The sequence below is a fragment of the Oncorhynchus gorbuscha genome, linkage group LG15 (genome assembly GCF_021184085.1).
Source record: "Oncorhynchus gorbuscha isolate QuinsamMale2020 ecotype Even-year linkage group LG15, OgorEven_v1.0, whole genome shotgun sequence".
Taxonomy (NCBI): domain Eukaryota; kingdom Metazoa; phylum Chordata; class Actinopteri; order Salmoniformes; family Salmonidae; genus Oncorhynchus; species Oncorhynchus gorbuscha.
The window spans coordinates 46,956,167-46,973,676 of record NC_060187.1 but is presented as its reverse complement, the minus strand read 5'-3'; the positions used below and the strand labels follow the sequence as shown (position 1 = coordinate 46,973,676).

General features: G+C 40.1%; 1 protein-coding gene across 1 annotated transcript; it reads left to right on the top strand.

Annotated features, from left to right (window-relative positions):
* Positions 1 to 307: 307 nt before the first annotated feature.
* Positions 308 to 16,956, top strand: LOC123996690 (LIM/homeobox protein Lhx8). The gene is made up of 8 exons (XM_046300291.1): positions 308 to 561; positions 1,690 to 1,836; positions 2,041 to 2,162; positions 2,590 to 2,810; positions 3,560 to 3,663; positions 3,941 to 4,036; positions 15,390 to 15,579; positions 16,283 to 16,956. The coding sequence occupies exons 1-8, from the start codon at positions 487 to 489 to the stop codon at positions 16,360 to 16,362; spliced, it is 1,035 nt and encodes a 344-aa protein (XP_046156247.1). The 5' UTR covers positions 308 to 486; the 3' UTR covers positions 16,363 to 16,956.
* The last annotated feature ends 554 nt before the right edge of the window (positions 16,957 to 17,510 follow it).

The window sequence follows — 17,510 nt, the reverse complement described above, 5'->3', positions numbered from 1 at the left end:
GTTTCATTGTTTGTGCTCAAAATGTTATGTGCTGTTTCATAAAAACGAATTTGAATCGAAAGTGATTTAATTTGAAATAAACACTTGGGCATACACTTACATGCCTTTACATAGGCTATCAAATACTCAAAAACAATGGCACCAATTAGAATACTCCATTGGGGTTAATTATATGCCATTGAATGGCATTTTCCTCCTCCTAGGCTTATACAGTAGGCCTATATTTTTTTTTAACGATAGTGAATATTTGACAGTAGGCGCGGCCAAAGCAGACGGAAATATGAATTATGTCCCTCCCTCAAGAAAACAAAACCTCCTGGGTTGATATAGGCTAAATCTATAAGTAGGCTATTCGCGGAGTCGAAGGAGACAAAAGGAATAATCTTACCACAAATTTAACAACTCTTGAAAGGGATATTGACATTTGAAACTGCCAGGAAGTTGCTGTTGGGTTGTTTTAGCGCACTACCGATAATTACATTTTAAATGCACTGGAAAAGTGAACAGAAATTAGAATGTTGCAATGTTGTTGACGATAATGAAAACGTTTCCATCGATGGGGTAAGTTCTGTTTTTCTAGCCTAGGACTAACCTACTTAAAAAAGAAAAGGATGCGTCACAGATTCTGCTTTCATCGGAACAAGAATTGGGCCATCCTTTCACCGCAGCCTGCAAAGATATAGCTATAGGTGTATTGTAAACAAAAAAGTGCGCAAAATGATAACAAAAGGGGTTGAAATAGAATTGCTTGAAATTACTTTGGCAATTATACCTGTCAACATTATATTGTCCGTCTTATATAGCGGCAGGTTCAGTGTTTTCACTTCCTAAATATTCAGCAATTAAGACGACTCAAGTAGTTAATGAGACCTCTTCACCTTTAGGTTGTCCCAGGCAAACGTTTGTGTCAAAATTAATTGGTGTTATTAAATAAATCAATTCCCTTTCCCTGTCTACCTCGCGCTGGTTTTGATTGACATGCGAAATTGATACGTTGGGGAGTCAAGCGATGTGCTAAGCAGTTCAAAATCCCCAAATGCAAATCTCAAGAGCATAATGCACATTTGATAACTATTACCTCAAGTGTCGCCTGTTTTTTTTAAAGTAATGGCTATCCTTCCCTTTTTAAATGTAATTTTGATAATCGCTGGGGTTGTCATGTTAAAAGGTGAAGAGGATGATAGTTATGGGATGTAGCTTGGGGAGTTTTTTTTAAAAGTCGCTGAGTGTGACAGACCAAAATCCCCTGTTCCTATAGCTTGTAGTCATGTGTGAAGATTGCAAAGGCGACGTAGAGGTTATCAGTAGGTGGAGAGAGGGCAGGAGAGAAATTCGAATGGTAAAATTTCCTAATTTGATCTGATTAATAATTTGCAAACTAAAACATATGTTTTGCTTACAAATTCACCATGCACTAGGCTACTCACATGCGATTATTTTTTAAGTTATAAAGGTAGAGATGTTTGTTTGTTTTGTTTCAATCGCATGAGCCTGTCAAAATAATGTTTTAAAAAAGTCATTTAGCAAATAATAATAATAATTGGAATGAACCGGATAACCTGAGACGTCTAATTCCCGCATTAGTAACTGGCACCAATGCGTAATTTGCGCCAACGATTTTGTTAGCAGGTGTATAAAGTAATATTCCGCAGAACCTGCGTCTTAACCGCGGTATGTTGTTCTATTCAGGGCACACCGGTGGAAGTTTTGGGTGACGATTCCTGCTCCCTCGGCTCATCCTCCCCGTCGCTCCAGGCGATGGTGTCTGCACCTCTGTTGGGTAGAACTGTTTGTGCAAGTTGCAGTGAGGACATTTTGGATAAATACTTGCTGAAGGTAACATTTGTGATTGCATCTTGTTGCAACGTTTCACATTTTCTTGGGGTGGTCATTTTTCGTGCATAGCTTGTACCTTTTCGTATTGATTTTAGTCGACTTACTGTACAACAATAGTCACTTTTTTCTATTAGCATTAGCCTACTACTAAATAACGTAAGAATATTCTTGTTATTTCATTACTGTATGTTTTTTTTTTCATAGGTTAACGACTTGTGCTGGCATGTGCGTTGTCTCTCCTGTAGCGTGTGCCAAACATCGCTTGGCAGTCATACAAGTTGTTACATCAAAGAAAAAGAGGTCTTTTGCAAATTGGACTACTTTAGGTATTTGAAATTGTTCTTAAATACATAAAAGATACAATCGAGTTTTTTGTTTGTTTTGAAATGTAAGGCATTTCTATGCGTGTTCACATAATCGTATTTGGCATAAATAATACATCAATAAAGAAACATATTATCATAACTTATTTGTAGCATATTATTTACAAGATTGGATAGCATGTTGCGGCTACATTTAAAAAATATATATTTTACCCTTAATTTTCCATGTAAATTGACTGAGAACACATTCTCATTTACAGCAACGACCTTGGGAATAGTTACAGCGGGGGGGGGGGGGGTCAATAAGTCAATATGCTATTTATGATGTCTTTTTATTTGATTTAGCATTTAATTCCACGACTAAAACACAATCTAACCGAAATGGCGAGTATTTGTCTGACTATTAAAACCTGTAGGCTATTTATTACAGAAGATATGGAACATGGTGCGCGTGCTGCGGTCGAAATATCCACTCTACAGACTGGGTCCGCCGGGCGAAGGGCAACGTGTACCACCTGGCGTGTTTCGCCTGTTTCTCCTGTAAGAGGCAGCTGTCCACGGGGGAAGAGTTTGCCCTGGTGGAGGAGAAGGTGCTGTGTCGCGTCCACTACGACTGTATGCTGGACAACCTGAAACGCGCCGTGGAGAAAGGTGAGCATTCTGCAGCAGAGTAATACAAATATTAGAACAACTTATGCGGGTATAGCGACCTGAATTATGATGGAAATTAAATCGAATAACCATTATGAAAAGCAGCAATCTTTGTCAATTCAAACATTTACTAATGTTTATTTATTATCAACATAGGTCAGGTGGAGTCTAAATAAGTAGTACTAACAAAATTGTTAGTACTAAGTGTTTCTTACTTTCTTACTTTCTGGAAAACACTGAGGAAATAATAATACGATTAATGCATTGTCTTTGATTCATAATTTTACATTTACATTTACATTTAAGTCATTTAGCAGACGCTCTTATCCAGAGCGACTTACAAATTGGTGCATTCACCTTATGATTTCTGGTCAAATTGATCATATATATGTATACCTTTACTATACTGTAAAATACATCAACCAAAAGATAAAGCCCCTTGACATTTATAATAAAACAGCCTAAATTAGATTGTCAATTGATTTCAAATAAAATAAAAACTGCCTATTGTCTCTGATAGGGAACAAAAGTAACTTCCCATTTCTCAGATAAGAAGCCATTTGGTGTATAGATGTCAATAAACAAGATAAGCTTTAATATTATTGTCTTATGCTTGCCATGTCGAGTAGTCATGATTATGAGCTCATTAATTAAGAAGACATTTACATTTAAGTCATTTAGCAGACGCTCTTATCCAGAGCGACTTACAAATTGGTGCATTCACCTTATGATCCATCATCTCTAATCAGGAAGTGGTGTGAACCTAGAGGGGGCGATGCCAACAGAACAGGAAGTGAATCAGCCCAAGCCGTCGAAAAGAGCGCGCACCAGCTTCACCGCTGACCAATTACAGGTGAGTATCACCGTACTGTCAATCTCTCCCAAACATAGCCACAATATATATTACATAGCATTGTGAGATAGCTGGATATTGAATTTTGGTTCAATATGGATTAATGCCACAGGTTTGTTCTATTGAGATTTCAAATCTTAATGGGAGCATAAATTCTGCTTGGCAAGCATTAATTGTCAATAGTGTCTGACTGTTCCCAGTCAATGGGTTCAGGCTAAGTGAGGAACAATGGATGACCACATGTGATTGACCTCTTTAGACCTTATGACCCCTCCAGGTGATGCAGGCCCAGTTTGCCCAGGACAACAACCCAGATGCCCAGACCCTGCAGAAGCTGGCAGAGCAGACAGGCCTGAGTAGGAGAGTCATACAGGTTAGATATTCATACACAGTTCTAATCAACGCACGCCTTAATCAGCATAGGATATGACTGAATTTCTGCAGTTCATTCGTAATATTTTTGAGGATTTGTTACGTTGAAAAACACCCTTCTGGGTTTCCCGAAATTTCCTCAAAAACAGCATTCTGGGATTGGTACATCTGTTTACCAAAACACGTGGTGGGGTGACAGCTTTGTTGTTGTTTGAATTTCAGATTTCCCCTTTAATCCTCATACTACCAACATATTTTACATAAATGGATTACCAACTGGGGTCATTTTGACCCAATAAGAAACACCATTAGACATGTAAAAATCAGCAATAAAAAAAAAATCATGAAAACAGACTGTTTAGTAAAAGTACAGTTAATTAGCATATTTTGTTAAAACAAAAAAATAATATATAATATATACACTACAGTTCAAAAGTTTGGGGTCACTTAGAAATGTCCTTGTGTTTTTAAAAAGAAAAGCTCATATTTTGTCAATTAAAATAACATCAAATTGATCAGAAATACAGTGTAGACATTGTTCATGTTGTAAATGACTATTGTAGCTGGAAACAGCTGATTTTTAATGGAATATCTACATAGGCGTACAGAGACCCATTACCAGCAACCATCACTCCTGTGTTCCAATGGCGTGTTGTGTTAGCTAATCCAAGTTTATAATTTTAAAAGGCAAAACATTACAATTAAATACATTTTAATCCCACACAACACAATGTTGAAAAAGTAAAGGGGTGTGAATACCTGCTGAAGGCACTGTATGTGGATTATACTTTGGAAATATATATATATTATATATATATTCTACCACTTTGACATTAGAGAGTATTTTGAGTAGATCTTTGACAAAAAAATGACAATTAAATAAGTAATCCCACTTTGTAACACTACAAAATGTTGAAAAAGTAAAGGGGTGTGAATACTTTCTGAAGGCACTGTATGTGGATTGTACTTTGGAAATATTATATATATATACTTACACAAAATACTGAACTTACACAAAATACTTTCTAATGTCATATATACAATCCACATACAGTGCCTACTCTCTAATGTCAAAGTGGATGAAAAATTCTAACATCTAAACATTTCATGAAACATAAAACACTAATATATATTGATTAGATAAGTATTCAACCCCCTGAGTCAATACATGTAAGAATCACCTTTGGCACCGATTACAGCTGTGAGTCTTTCTGGGTAAGAGCTTCTAAGAGCTTTCCACCCCTGAATTCTGGAACATTTGCCCTTTATTCTGTTCAAAATTCTTCAAGCTCTGTCAAATTGGTTGTTGATGATCATTGCTAGATAACGATTTTCAGATCTTGACATATATTTTCAAGACGATTTAAGTCAAAACTGTAACTCAAAACTGTAACTCGGCCACTTAGGAACATTCACTGTCATTTTGGTAAGTAACTCCAGTGTAGATTTGGCCTGTTTTTTTAGGTTATTGTCCTGTTGAAAGGTGTCTGGTGGAAAGCAGACTGAACCAGGTTTTCCTCTAGGATTTTGCCTGTCCTTAGCTCCATTCCATTTCTTTTTTATCCTGAAAGACTCTGTAACTGTCTTAAAGTCACCATTGGCCTCATGGTGAAATCCCTGAGTGGTTTCCTTCCTCTCTGACAACTGAGTTAGGAAAGATACCTGTATCTTTGTAGTGACTGGGTATATTGATACACCATCCAAAGTGGAATGAATAACTTTAACATGCTCAAAGGGATATTCAGTGTCTGCTTTTTAAAATGTTTATATATCTACCAATAGGTTCCCTTCTGCGATGCATTGGAAAACCTCCCTGGTCTATGTGATTGAATCTGTGTTTGAAATTCACTGCTCGACTGATGGACCTTAAAGATAATCGTATGTGTGGGGTACAGAGATGAGGTAGTCATTAGAAAAAAGTATGTTAAACACTATTCTTGCATACAGAGTGAGTCCAATTTATTATGTGAAACGTTAGGCAAATCTTTACTCCTGAACATATTAGGCTTGCCATAACAAAGGGTTTGAATACTTATTGACTTTTTAGCTTTTCATTTTTTTGTAATTTGTACAAATTTTGAAAAACATAATTCGACTTTGACACTATGGGGTATTCTGTGTAGGCCAGTAACAACACATCTCAATTTGATCCATGTTAAATTCAGGCTGTAACACAACAAAATGTGGAAAAAGTCAAGGGGTGTGAATACTTCCCGAAGGCACTGTCAGTACAAAAAAAATCAGATTTAGCATTAGTTCATTATAGTATCATTTCGTTTTTAGAATTTTTAAGTAAATACTAATTACGTCATATTTATGTGGTAAAAACAACCCCAAAATTCGAAATAAACTTCATTTTATTGACAAACATTTATTCATACATTGATCCTGAGAGACAATGACCATGAATATGGCATAGTTTTCTTTAAGTACTTACTCCACAGCCAGCAGTAGTACCTATGGCATAGTACCTATGGCAGGATGCTTCAAAAAGCATGCCCAAGTCACTTCAAACCAAATGTTACAGCAACCCAAATACCATAACAAGTTATACATATAGAATATTGGACAATATTATAGGAAGTCTGGTATTTATATAACATTTCCCAAATAATAACTTTTTTTCCAGAGAGTAAACACCAGTACAGCACTATGTACAGTGCATTCGGAAAGTATTCAGACCCCTTGACTTTTCCCACATTTTGTTACATTTTAGCCTTATTCTAAAATTGATGAAATAATTTCCCCCCTCATCAATCTATACACAATTCCCCATAATGAGAAAGCAAAATCAGGTTTAGAAATGTTTGCAAATGTATTAAAAATTTCAAAAACTGAAATAACACATTTACGAAAGTATTCAGACCCTTTACTCAGTACTTTGTTGAAGAACCTTTGACAGCGATTACAGCCTCGAGTCTTCTTGGAGATGACGCTACAAGCTTGGCACACCTGTATTTGGGTAGTTTCTCACATTTTTCTCTGCAGATCCTCTCAAGCTCTGTCAGGTTGGATGTGGAGTGTCGCTGCACAGCTATTTTCAGGTCTCTCCATAGATGTTCGATCGGGTTCAATTTTGGGCTCTGGCTGGGCCACTCAATGACATTCAGAGACTTGTCACAAAGCCACTCTTGCGTTATCTTGGCTGTGTGCTTAGGGTCGTTGTCCTGTTGAAAGGTGAACCTTCGACCCAGTCTGAGGTCCTGAGCGCTCTGGAAAAGGTTTTCATCAAGAATCTCTCTGTACTTTGCTCCGTTCATCTTTCCCTCAATCACAACTGGTGTCCCAGTCCCTAACTCTGAAAAACATCTCCGCAGCATGATGGTGGTCCTTCTGTAGCTCAGTTGGTAGAGCATGGCGCTTGTAATGCCAGGGTAGTGGGTTCGATTCCCGGGACCACCCATACGTAGAATGTATGCACACATGACTGTAAGTCGCTTTGGATAAAAGCGTCTGCTAAATGGCATATTAAATTTAAATTATTTTAAATTTTTTAAATTTAAATTAATGCTGCCACCTCCATGCTTCACCGTAGGGATGGTGCCGGGTTTCCTCCAGACGTGATGCTTGGCATTCAGGCCAAAGAGTTCAATCCTGTATCTATCAGACCAGATAATCTGGTTCCTCATGGTCTGAGAGTCCTTTAGGTGCCTTTTGGCAAACTCCAAGCGGGCTGTCATGTGCCTTTACTGAGGAGTGGCATGCATTTGTGACTCTACCATAAAGGTCTGATTGGTGGAGTGCTGCTGAGATGGTTGTCCTTCTTGACGGTTCTCCCATCTCCACAGAGGAACTCTGGAGCTCTGTCAGAATGACCATTGGGTTATTGGTCACCTCGACTGACCAAGGCCCTTCTCCCTCAATTGCTCAGTTTGGCTGGTTGGCCAGCTGTAGGAAGAGTCTTGGTGGTTCCAAACTTCTTGGGGACCTTCAATGCTTCCAAGGCCCTTCTCCCTCAATTGCTCAGTTTGGCTGGTTAGCCAGCTGTAGGAAGAGTCTTGGTGGTTCCAAACGTCTTGGGGACCTTCAACTTCTTGTGTTCTTGGGGACCTTCAATGCTGAAGAACCGTTTTCGTACCCTTCCCCAGATCTGTTCCTTGACACTATCCTGTCTCTGAGGTCTATGGACAATTCCTTCGACCTCATGGCTTGGTTTTTGCGCTGACGTGCGCTGTCAACTGCAGGACCTTATATAAACAGGCGTGTGCTTTTCTAAATCATGTCCAATCAATTGAATATACCACAGGTGGACTCCAATCAAGTTGTAGAAACATCTCAAGGACGATCAATGGAAACAGGATGCACCTGAGCTTAATTTCGAGTCTCATAGCAAAGGGTCTGAAAACTTATGTAAACAAGGTATTTCTGTTTTTTAATTGTAATACATTTTCTAACATTTCTAAAAAAGTTTTTTCTTTGTCATTATGGGGTATTGTGTGTAGATTGATGAGGATTTTAATTTGTATTTAACACATTTTAGAATAAAACCGTAACGTAACAAAATGTGGAAAAAGTCAAGGGGTCTGAATACTTTCCGAATGCACTGTATACATTTAGAGGGTTGCTGGTTTCTGTGTTACAGTTCTACCAAGTATTCATACCACTGAAATACTTTTATGAGCTGTTTTGACTGCAACTAAGCATATATGTAAGGTGATTTTGTACAGTGTCACACATAGTTATAACTTGGTATAACTTTAGGAAAGTACATAAGGTGCTCCATATCTGCAGGTGATCTGTCTATCTGGACAAAATCACTGATACAGGGCCCCCTCCACCCACTGACTATACCGCATGTATAACTGAATGTTATGTCTCCAAAGAAACCTGGATTTAAAAAAAATACTTTAAAAAATGTGGCCTAGAATAACTACTTTTCAAAGAAAACACACCAATAGAGCTCTCTGTAGATTCAGAGTGTTTCTGAGCTCTGTAGTGCAGTTCTATCAAATATTTATACCATTGACAGATGTTGAATACCGTTGGCAGATTTTTATTGCAAAAAAAAAGTTACTTTTTCTTTTGTACACAGTCGTACGAAACGTGGTATAGAAAAGTACAATGTCAGACAAGAGTACATGGTGTGCTATATCTCGGCAGATGATCGGTCTATCTGGTCAAATTCACTGATACAGGTCCCCCATCCACTCTCTGGTGGTATGGATAACTTGATATTTAATCTCCAGAGTAACCTAGATTCACATAAAGGTCCGATTTATCAAATGACTACACTCTTTGAAAAAATAATTCCCATAAGGGTTCTTTGTGGAGGGATAGGTTTCTACCAATAACATTTTTGAAAAAGAAGAACCCTTTTTGGAAGTCAAGGGTTCTTTGTAAGGCACAAGGTACTACCAGGAACCTTTAAAATATTAAAAACTGTTTTTGGAAGAAGAAAAAAAGGGTATTTGATGATTCTTTGGAAGGCAAGGAGGAGTATTTCAAATCAAATCAAATGTTATTGGTCACATGCAGATGTTAATGCGAGTGTGGCGAAATGCTTATGCTTCTGGATCCGACAGTGCAGTAATATCTAACAAGTTATCTAACAATTCCCCAACAACTACCTGTGAATGAGAATATGTACAAAAAATATATGGATGAGCGATGACTGAGCGGCATAGGCAAGGTGCAATAGATGGTATAAAATACAATACAGTCAGCCACCAATTGTGCAAGTTCTCCCACTTAAAAAGACGAGAGAGGCCTGTAATTTTCATGATAGGTACACTTCAACTATGACAGACAAAATGAGAAAAGAAATCCAGAAAATCACATTGTAGGATTTTTTATGAATTTATTTGCAAATTATGGTGGAAAATAAGTATTTGGTCAATAACAAAAGTTTATCTCAATACTTTGTTATATACCCTTTGTTGGTAATGACTTTTTCTGTAAGTCTTCACAAACTGTTGCTGGTATTTTGGCCCATTCCTCCATGCAGATCTCCTCTAGAGCAGTGATGTTTTGGGGCTGTTGCTGGGCAACACAGACTTTCAACTCCCTCCAAAGATTTTCTATGGGGTTGAGATCTGGAGACTGGCTAGGCCACTCCAGGATCTTGAAATGCTTCTTACGAAGCCACTCCTTCGTTAACCGGGCGGTGTGTTTGGGATCATCGTCATGCTGAAAGACCCAGCCACGTTTCATCTTCAATGCCCTTGCTGATGGAAGGAGGTTTTAACTCAAAATCTCACGATACATGGCCCCATTCATTCTTTCCTTTACACGGGTCAGTCGTCCTGGTCCCTTGGCAGAAAAACAGCCCCAAAGCATGATGTTTCACCCCCATGCTTCACAGTAGGTATGGTGTTCTTTGGATGCAACTCAGCATTATTTGTCCTACAAACACGACGAGTTGTGTTTTTACCAAAAAGTTATATTTTGGTTTCATCTGACCATATGACATTCTCCCAATCTTCTTCTGGATCATCCAAATGCTCTCTAGCAAACTTCAGACGGGCCTGAACTGGCTTAAGCAGGGTACTGCAGGATTTGAGTCCCTGGCGGCGTAGTGTGTTACTGATGGTAGGCTTTGTTACTTTGGTCCCAGCTCTCTGCAGGTCATTCATTAGGTCCCCCCGTGTGGTTCTGGGATTTTTGCTCACCGTTCTTGTGATCATTTTGACCCCACGGGGTGAGATCTTGCGTGGAGCCCCAGATCGAAAGAGATTATCAGTGGTCTTGTATGTCTTCCATTTGCTAATAATTGCTCCCACAGTTGATTTCTTCAAACCAAGCTGCTGACCTATTGCAGATTCAGTCTTCCCAGCCTGGTGCAGGTCTACAATTTTGTTTCTGGTGTCCTTTGACAGCTCTTTGGTCTTGGCCATAGTGGAGTTTGGAGTGTGACTGTTTGAGGTTGTGGACAGGTGTCTTTTATACTGATAACAAGTTCAAACAGGTGCTAATAATACAGGTAACGAGTGGAGGACAGAGGAGCCTCTTAAAGAAGAAGTTACAGGTCTGTGAGAGCCAGAAATCTTGCTTGTTTGTAGGTGACCAAATACTTGTTTTCCACCATAATTTGCAAATATATTCATTAAAAATCCTACAATGTGATTTTCTGGATTTTTTTTCTAGTTTTGTCTGTCATAGTTGAAGTGTACGTATGATGAAAATTACAGGCCTCTCATCTTTTTAAGTGGGAGAACTTGCACAATTGGTGGCTGACTAAATACTTTTTTGCCCCACTGTGTATACATATTATATGAGTAGTGTAAGATATGTAAACATTATTAAACAGTTGCATTGTTTGAAGTGACTAGTGATCAATTTGTTAAAGTGACCAAATCAAATCAAATCAAATGTTATTTGTCACATACACATGGTTAGCAGATGTTAATGCGAGTGTAGCGAAATGCTTGTGCTTCTAGTTCCGACAATGCAGTGATAACCAACAAGTAATCTAACTAACAATTCCAAAACTACTGTCTTATACACAGTGTAAGGGGATAAGGAATATGTACATAAGGATATATGAATGAGTGATGGTACAGAGCAGCATACAGTAGATGGTATCGAGTACAGTATATACATATGAGGTGAGTGTGTAGACAAAGTAAACAAAGTGGCATAGTTAAAGTGGCTAGTGATACATGTATTACATAAGGATGCAGTCGATGATGTAGAGTACAGTATATACATATGCATATGAGATGAATAATGTGGCGTGATCCTGGACAACAAATTATATAAGGCGGTGGCCCGTTCCTGTAGGTTCATTACAACATTTAAAGTGGCTAGTGATAATCCAGGCACTTTACTGGATTATCATTTGCCTGTGCCATTCACTCATTCCCATTATTAAAATGGCTGGAGTTGGCTACAAGACCATGGTGTCACGGATGACAGTGTGTTCCAGGCTCTGATCAGCCACTCAATGTTACCTCTGGCCTGGTGGCTGTTTCAAGTCAAAACTGTCTGATGGAACAAACTCCCTTGAGACCTTCCGGAGAAGAAACCCCACCTCTTTTTAAAGTCTCTCACCCCGGTCCCTTAAAATATTTAGATGCACTATTGTAAAGTGGTTGTTCCACTGGATGTCATAAGGTGAATGCACCAATTTGACCTGGATAAGAGCGTCTGCTAAATGACGTAACATTATATAAGGTAGCATTGTTTTGATATATTTACATCATTTCCCATCAATTCCCATTATTAAAATGGCTGGAGTTGGGTCAGTGTCAATGACAGTGTGTTGGCAGCAGCCACTCAATGTTAGTGTGGCTGTTTAACAGTCTGATGGCCTTGAGATAGAAGCTCGTTTTTCAGTCTCTCGGTCCCAGCTTTGATGCACCTGTACTGGCCTGCCTTCTGGATGCAAGCGGGGTGAACAGGCAGTGGTTCGGGTGGTTGATGTCCTTGATGATCTTTATGGCCTTTCTGTAACAACGGGTGGTGTAGGTGTCCTGGAGGGCAGGTAGTTTGCCCCCGGTGATGCGTTGTGCAGTCCTCACTACCCTCTGGAGAGCCTTACGGTTGAGGGCGGAGCAGTTGCCGTACCAGGCGGTGATACAGCCCGCCAGGATGCTCTCGATTGTGCATCTGTAGAAGTTTGTGAGTGCTTTTGGTGACAAGCCGAATTTCTTCAGCCTCCTGAGGTTGAATAGGCGCTGCTGCACCTTCTTCACGATGCTGTCAGTGTGAGTGGACCAATTCAGTTTGTCTGTGATGTGTATGCCGAGGAACTTAAAACTAGCTACCCTCTCCACTACTGTTCCATCGATGTGGATAGGGGGGAGTTCCCTCTGCTGTTTCCTGAAGTCCACAATCATCTCCTTAGTTTTGTTGACGTTGAGTGTGAGGTTATTTTCCTGACACTACACTCCGAGTGCCCTCTCCTCCTCACTGTAGGCTGTCTCGTCATTGTTGGTAATCAAGTCCACCACTACTGTTGTGTCGTCTGCAAACTTGATGATTGAGTTGGAGACGTGCGTGGTCACGCAGTCGTGGGTGAACAGGGAGTCCAGGAGGAGGCTGAGCACACACCCACGTGAGGCCCCAGTGTTGAGGGTCAGCGAGGTGGAGATGTTGTTTCCTACTTTCACCACCTGGGGGCGGCCCATCAGAAAGTCCAGGACCCAATTGCACAGGGTGGGGTTGAGGTCCCGGGCCTCCAGCTTGATAATGAGCTTATAGGGTACTATGGTGTTGAATGCTGAGCTGTAGTCAATGAACAGCATTCTTACATAGGTATTCCATTTGTCCAGATGGGATAGGGCAGTGTGCAGTGTGATGGCGATTGCATCGTCTGTGGACCAGTTGGGCAGTATGCAAACTAAAGTGGGTCTAGGGTGGCCGGTCAGGTGGAGGTGATATGATCCTTGACTAGTCTCTCAAAGCACTTCATGATGACAGAAGTGAGTGCTACGGGGCAGTAGTCATTTAATTCAGTTATCTTTGCCTTCTTGGGTACAGGAACAATGGTTGCCATCTTGAAGCATGTGGGGACAGCAGACTGGGATAGGGAGCGATTGAATATGTCCGTAAACACACCAGCCAGCTGGTCTGTGCATGCTCTGTGGACGCGGCTAGGGAGGCCGTCTGGGCCAGCAGCCCTGCGAGGGTTAACACATTTAAATGTTTTACTCACGTTGGCCACGGAGGGAGGGGGAGGCACAGTTCTTGTTAGCAGGCCGCGACGGTGGCACTGTATTGTCCTCAAAGTGGGCAAAGAAGGTGTTGATTTTGTCTGGAAGCGTGACGTCGGTGTCTGTGACGTGGCTGGTTTTATTTTTGTAGTCTGTGATTTCCTGTAGACATACACTGCCACATACGTCTCGTGTCTAAGCCGTTGAATTGCAACTTCATTTTGTCCCTATACCGGCTTTTCTCTTGTTTGATTGCCTTCCGGAGGGAATAACTACACTTTTTATATTCATCCATATTCCCAGACCTCTTTCCCATGGTTAAACGCGGTGGTTAGGGTAGGTTTGAAAGGGAAGAAGGGTTTCACATAGAACCATGAATTATATTTCCCACCATGCTCTATTGCAGGGAGATTTTCTTTTACTTTGTAAACTGGGTGGTTCAAGCCCTGCATGCTGATTGGCTGAAAGCTGGGGTTTATCAGATCGTATAACATCGGTATGACAACAGTTTTATTTTTACTGCTCTAATTATATTGGTAACCAGTTTATAATAGCAATAAGGCACGTCATGGATTTGTGATATATGGCCAATATACCACGGCTAAGTGCTGTGTCCTAGCACTCCGTGTTGCGTCGTACATAAGAACAGCTCTTAGCCTTATTGCTTAAGTAATAGCTGTGTTTTTCCATGCACATTGATTGGCTGATTAATTTAATGCTACACAAAGATCCCCGGGACCACCCATACGTAGAATGTATGCACACATGACTGTAAGTCGCTTTGGATAAAAGCGTCTGCTAAATGGCATATATTATTATTATTATATATTAGATCAATAACATACCGTTTTCTAAACTAATCCAATATGTTAGTAATTGGAGTTATTGCACCAGTTACTGAGTTTGTTGTTACAGTTTGAATACTGAGACTACCTCAATTATCTAATCTTCCCTACCTTGGCAGTCATTCTGACTGCAGGTTGTGGGTGATTAACATTTACATTTACATTTAAGTCATTTAGCAGACGCTCTTATCCAGAGCGACTTACAAATTCCACTTGTTGGATACCCTAACTCTGGCTGGATTCCAATAGGAATTACACATCACTTTGAAAGCCAGCACAATGTGACTTGCAGGCCCGATGTGGCCTGTCAACCAGGGGATTCCTAACACCTCTGCGTTAGGGTATAACTAGGCCCTCAAAGAAAGGCCTTATGACATACAGTACAGTATGTAATGTATTGTCATAAATAATACAATTTTAAAGGCTAATAAGGCTGGTGGAACCGTTTATAGAGGGTTCTAGGAAGAACTCTCCAAAGATAAATCGGTTCTTGTTAGAACCCTTCTTAGAGTGTTCTAGGTAGAACCATATAAAGGGGGTTATTTGAAGAACCCTACATATAGGGTTTTAGAACCCTCTGCAAAGGATTCTACCCAGCACCAAAACGTGTTCCCCTATGGAGACAAACCGAAGAACCCTGTATGGTTCTACTTTTTTCCCTAAGAGTGTAAAGGCAGAATTTGGTCCTTTTGGCTGGGGTCAAAATTACCCCAAAAGTCCATATTGATACAGAAACGCTAAACAATTATATGGATTTATTAAGAACAAGTTGATTGACAGTCATGAAAAATTTGAGTAATTAAACAAACCACCCTAAAATGACCCCCATTCGGTAGGTAGTAAGTATGAGGGTTAATTAAGTGTGTCACTATTGAATGCCAGTACTAAAACATGACACATCTTATATCCAATCCAGGTTTGGTTCCAGAACTGCAGAGCGCGCCATAAGAAGCATGTGAGCCCCAACCACTCCTCAGCCACCCCCCTGTCCTCCCTGCAGCCCGGTCGCCACTCCCAGCCCACCCCGGCCCCAGAAGAGCTGCAGTACACAGCCTACGGCACCCCAGAGGGCTCCATGCTCACCGCGCTGCACTCCTACATCGATGGTAAGCTGAGAGATAGCCCGCGAGATAGCTTGCACCCCAAATGGCACCCGAGTCCCTTTATAATGCACTACTTTTTGGCCCTATCAGCCCTGGTCAAATGTAGTGCACTATAAAGTGAATAGGGTGCCATTTGGGATATACAATAGGCTGCACCAGAGCCATATAGAAAGACATATGAGTATATATCTGGGCTGCAGTGTGTTTAGCAGTCAAATAGAGTTATAGGAGCAGTAATCTCTTCTGGACAGACTGGAACATAAATGGTATCATTTAAAGTTGTCTGTCAAGAGACTGTGGGTTTCGATGACTTAAAAGAGACAGTATCTCCGGTGCTCTGGTTTTCTGCCACTGGTTATTTGGATCTATCAGGATTGGGTGATGGTGGTGCTTCAAGTGGGAGGGGGTATTTCTAGCAATGATTTCAAGCTTAACGTTTCGGAATGGGTCGAGTATCTGACCCAATTACTCAAGATTTTAGTTCTGTTTTTTTGAAATGATAGAAACAGATTTAATAGAAGAGATATTAGGGCTTTGACAAAACATTTTTTTCAATATGGGATATGTCCCTATTTGCACCATATTCCCTATATAGTGCCCCTACTTTTGACCAGAGCTCTATGTGCCCTATAAGACCAGAGTAGTGCACTATAAAGTAGTGATGGATGTATTATTAGTGTCTCATGCTTGTCCTCTATCTCCACAGTGCACTCCCCTCAGTCTATGCTGTTCCATCCCCTGCTGCCCCCCCACGCCATGACCTCCCTTCCTGTGACCCACGCCTGAGCAAGACACACACACACACACACGCACACACAATTTGCCAGAGCCTCACACACCACCAGGGATCTTCAGCCTAGTAGGTTTCTTCTTAAATTAATTAAGTGTAACATTTCATGTGACTTGTCAGTAAGGGTCATGTTAGAAGCCTTATATGTCTGAAAGGGGCCCCATACACACACTTAAGTTGTACAATTGATGTTCAATGCATTTGTCACAACGGTTGATACAGCAGTTTTTTTTTACTTCCAAAAATATACACACAAGTACAATGGTTGAGTAAACACGTTTGTGCGTACAAACTATTTTTTGTACAATACAAATATGAGTTGCATCACAACCATTGTGTCATACTTTATACATCAGTTGGATAACTGTAGTGTGTACAGAGCTTTGTGTATTTATTGCAAAGTGCCACAGTTTGATGCCGATCTTTTATCTAAGGGGGGGGGGGGGGGGGACTAGACTGCCATTGACAAACCATTGTGAAGTTTATCTGAAACGATGAATTATTTGTACATCAGTATTTTAAATTATTGTTGTTTCATGTATTTATTGTATGTGATTAAGAAAATAAATGTCTATTGACAAAATTACTTTATAGAATAGTGACCAGTTTCGACTCACAACAACAACCACAATGAAGCCGAGCTAAACGGGGAAAATGGATGGACTCAGTCATAAATGTAATGGACATATTTTGAGATTGATACATGGCATGGAAGGCCCCTCCATATACTCAATAAGGCACCGATGGTTGATTAGCATCAATTTATAAAAAAAATATTTAAAAAAGCAAACCCCAATCAAATATTCTTGTTATATAATATGCTTATATACAGTCCAAACATTCATACATACTCACTGTTGTTTAAAATAAAGCTTAGATATGCAAAATTCTTTACATAAAAAAACATCATTGAACAAAGTTAGGAATCTACCATTTGGAGGGAAGATACAGTAGGCATCAGTCACAGACATGTACAGCACTCTCTCTGAGTCTTTTGGCGCCTTGTCGCTGTGCAATTTGTGATCCGTCCACGCGACGTCCTTGAGAGGTAGAGGGGAATGTAGGCACACAATAACCGTGAGCTTTTACGTGCGTCTACTCGTTGACGGTGGTAAACCAAAAATAATTCACAGAAGTCACCCAA

Bases quoted from the DNA above. Each gene is read 5' to 3' on its own strand.
- LOC123996690 (XM_046300291.1), top strand. From the start codon at position 487: ATGCACTGGAAAAGTGAACAGAAATTAGAATGTTGCAATGTTGTTGAC. The intron at 1,837-2,040 runs GTAACATTTGTG...TTTTTTTCATAG, and splicing joins TGGATAAATACTTGCTGAAG to GTTAACGACTTGTGCTGGCA. The intron at 3,664-3,940 runs GTGAGTATCACC...TGACCCCTCCAG, and splicing joins TCACCGCTGACCAATTACAG to GTGATGCAGGCCCAGTTTGC.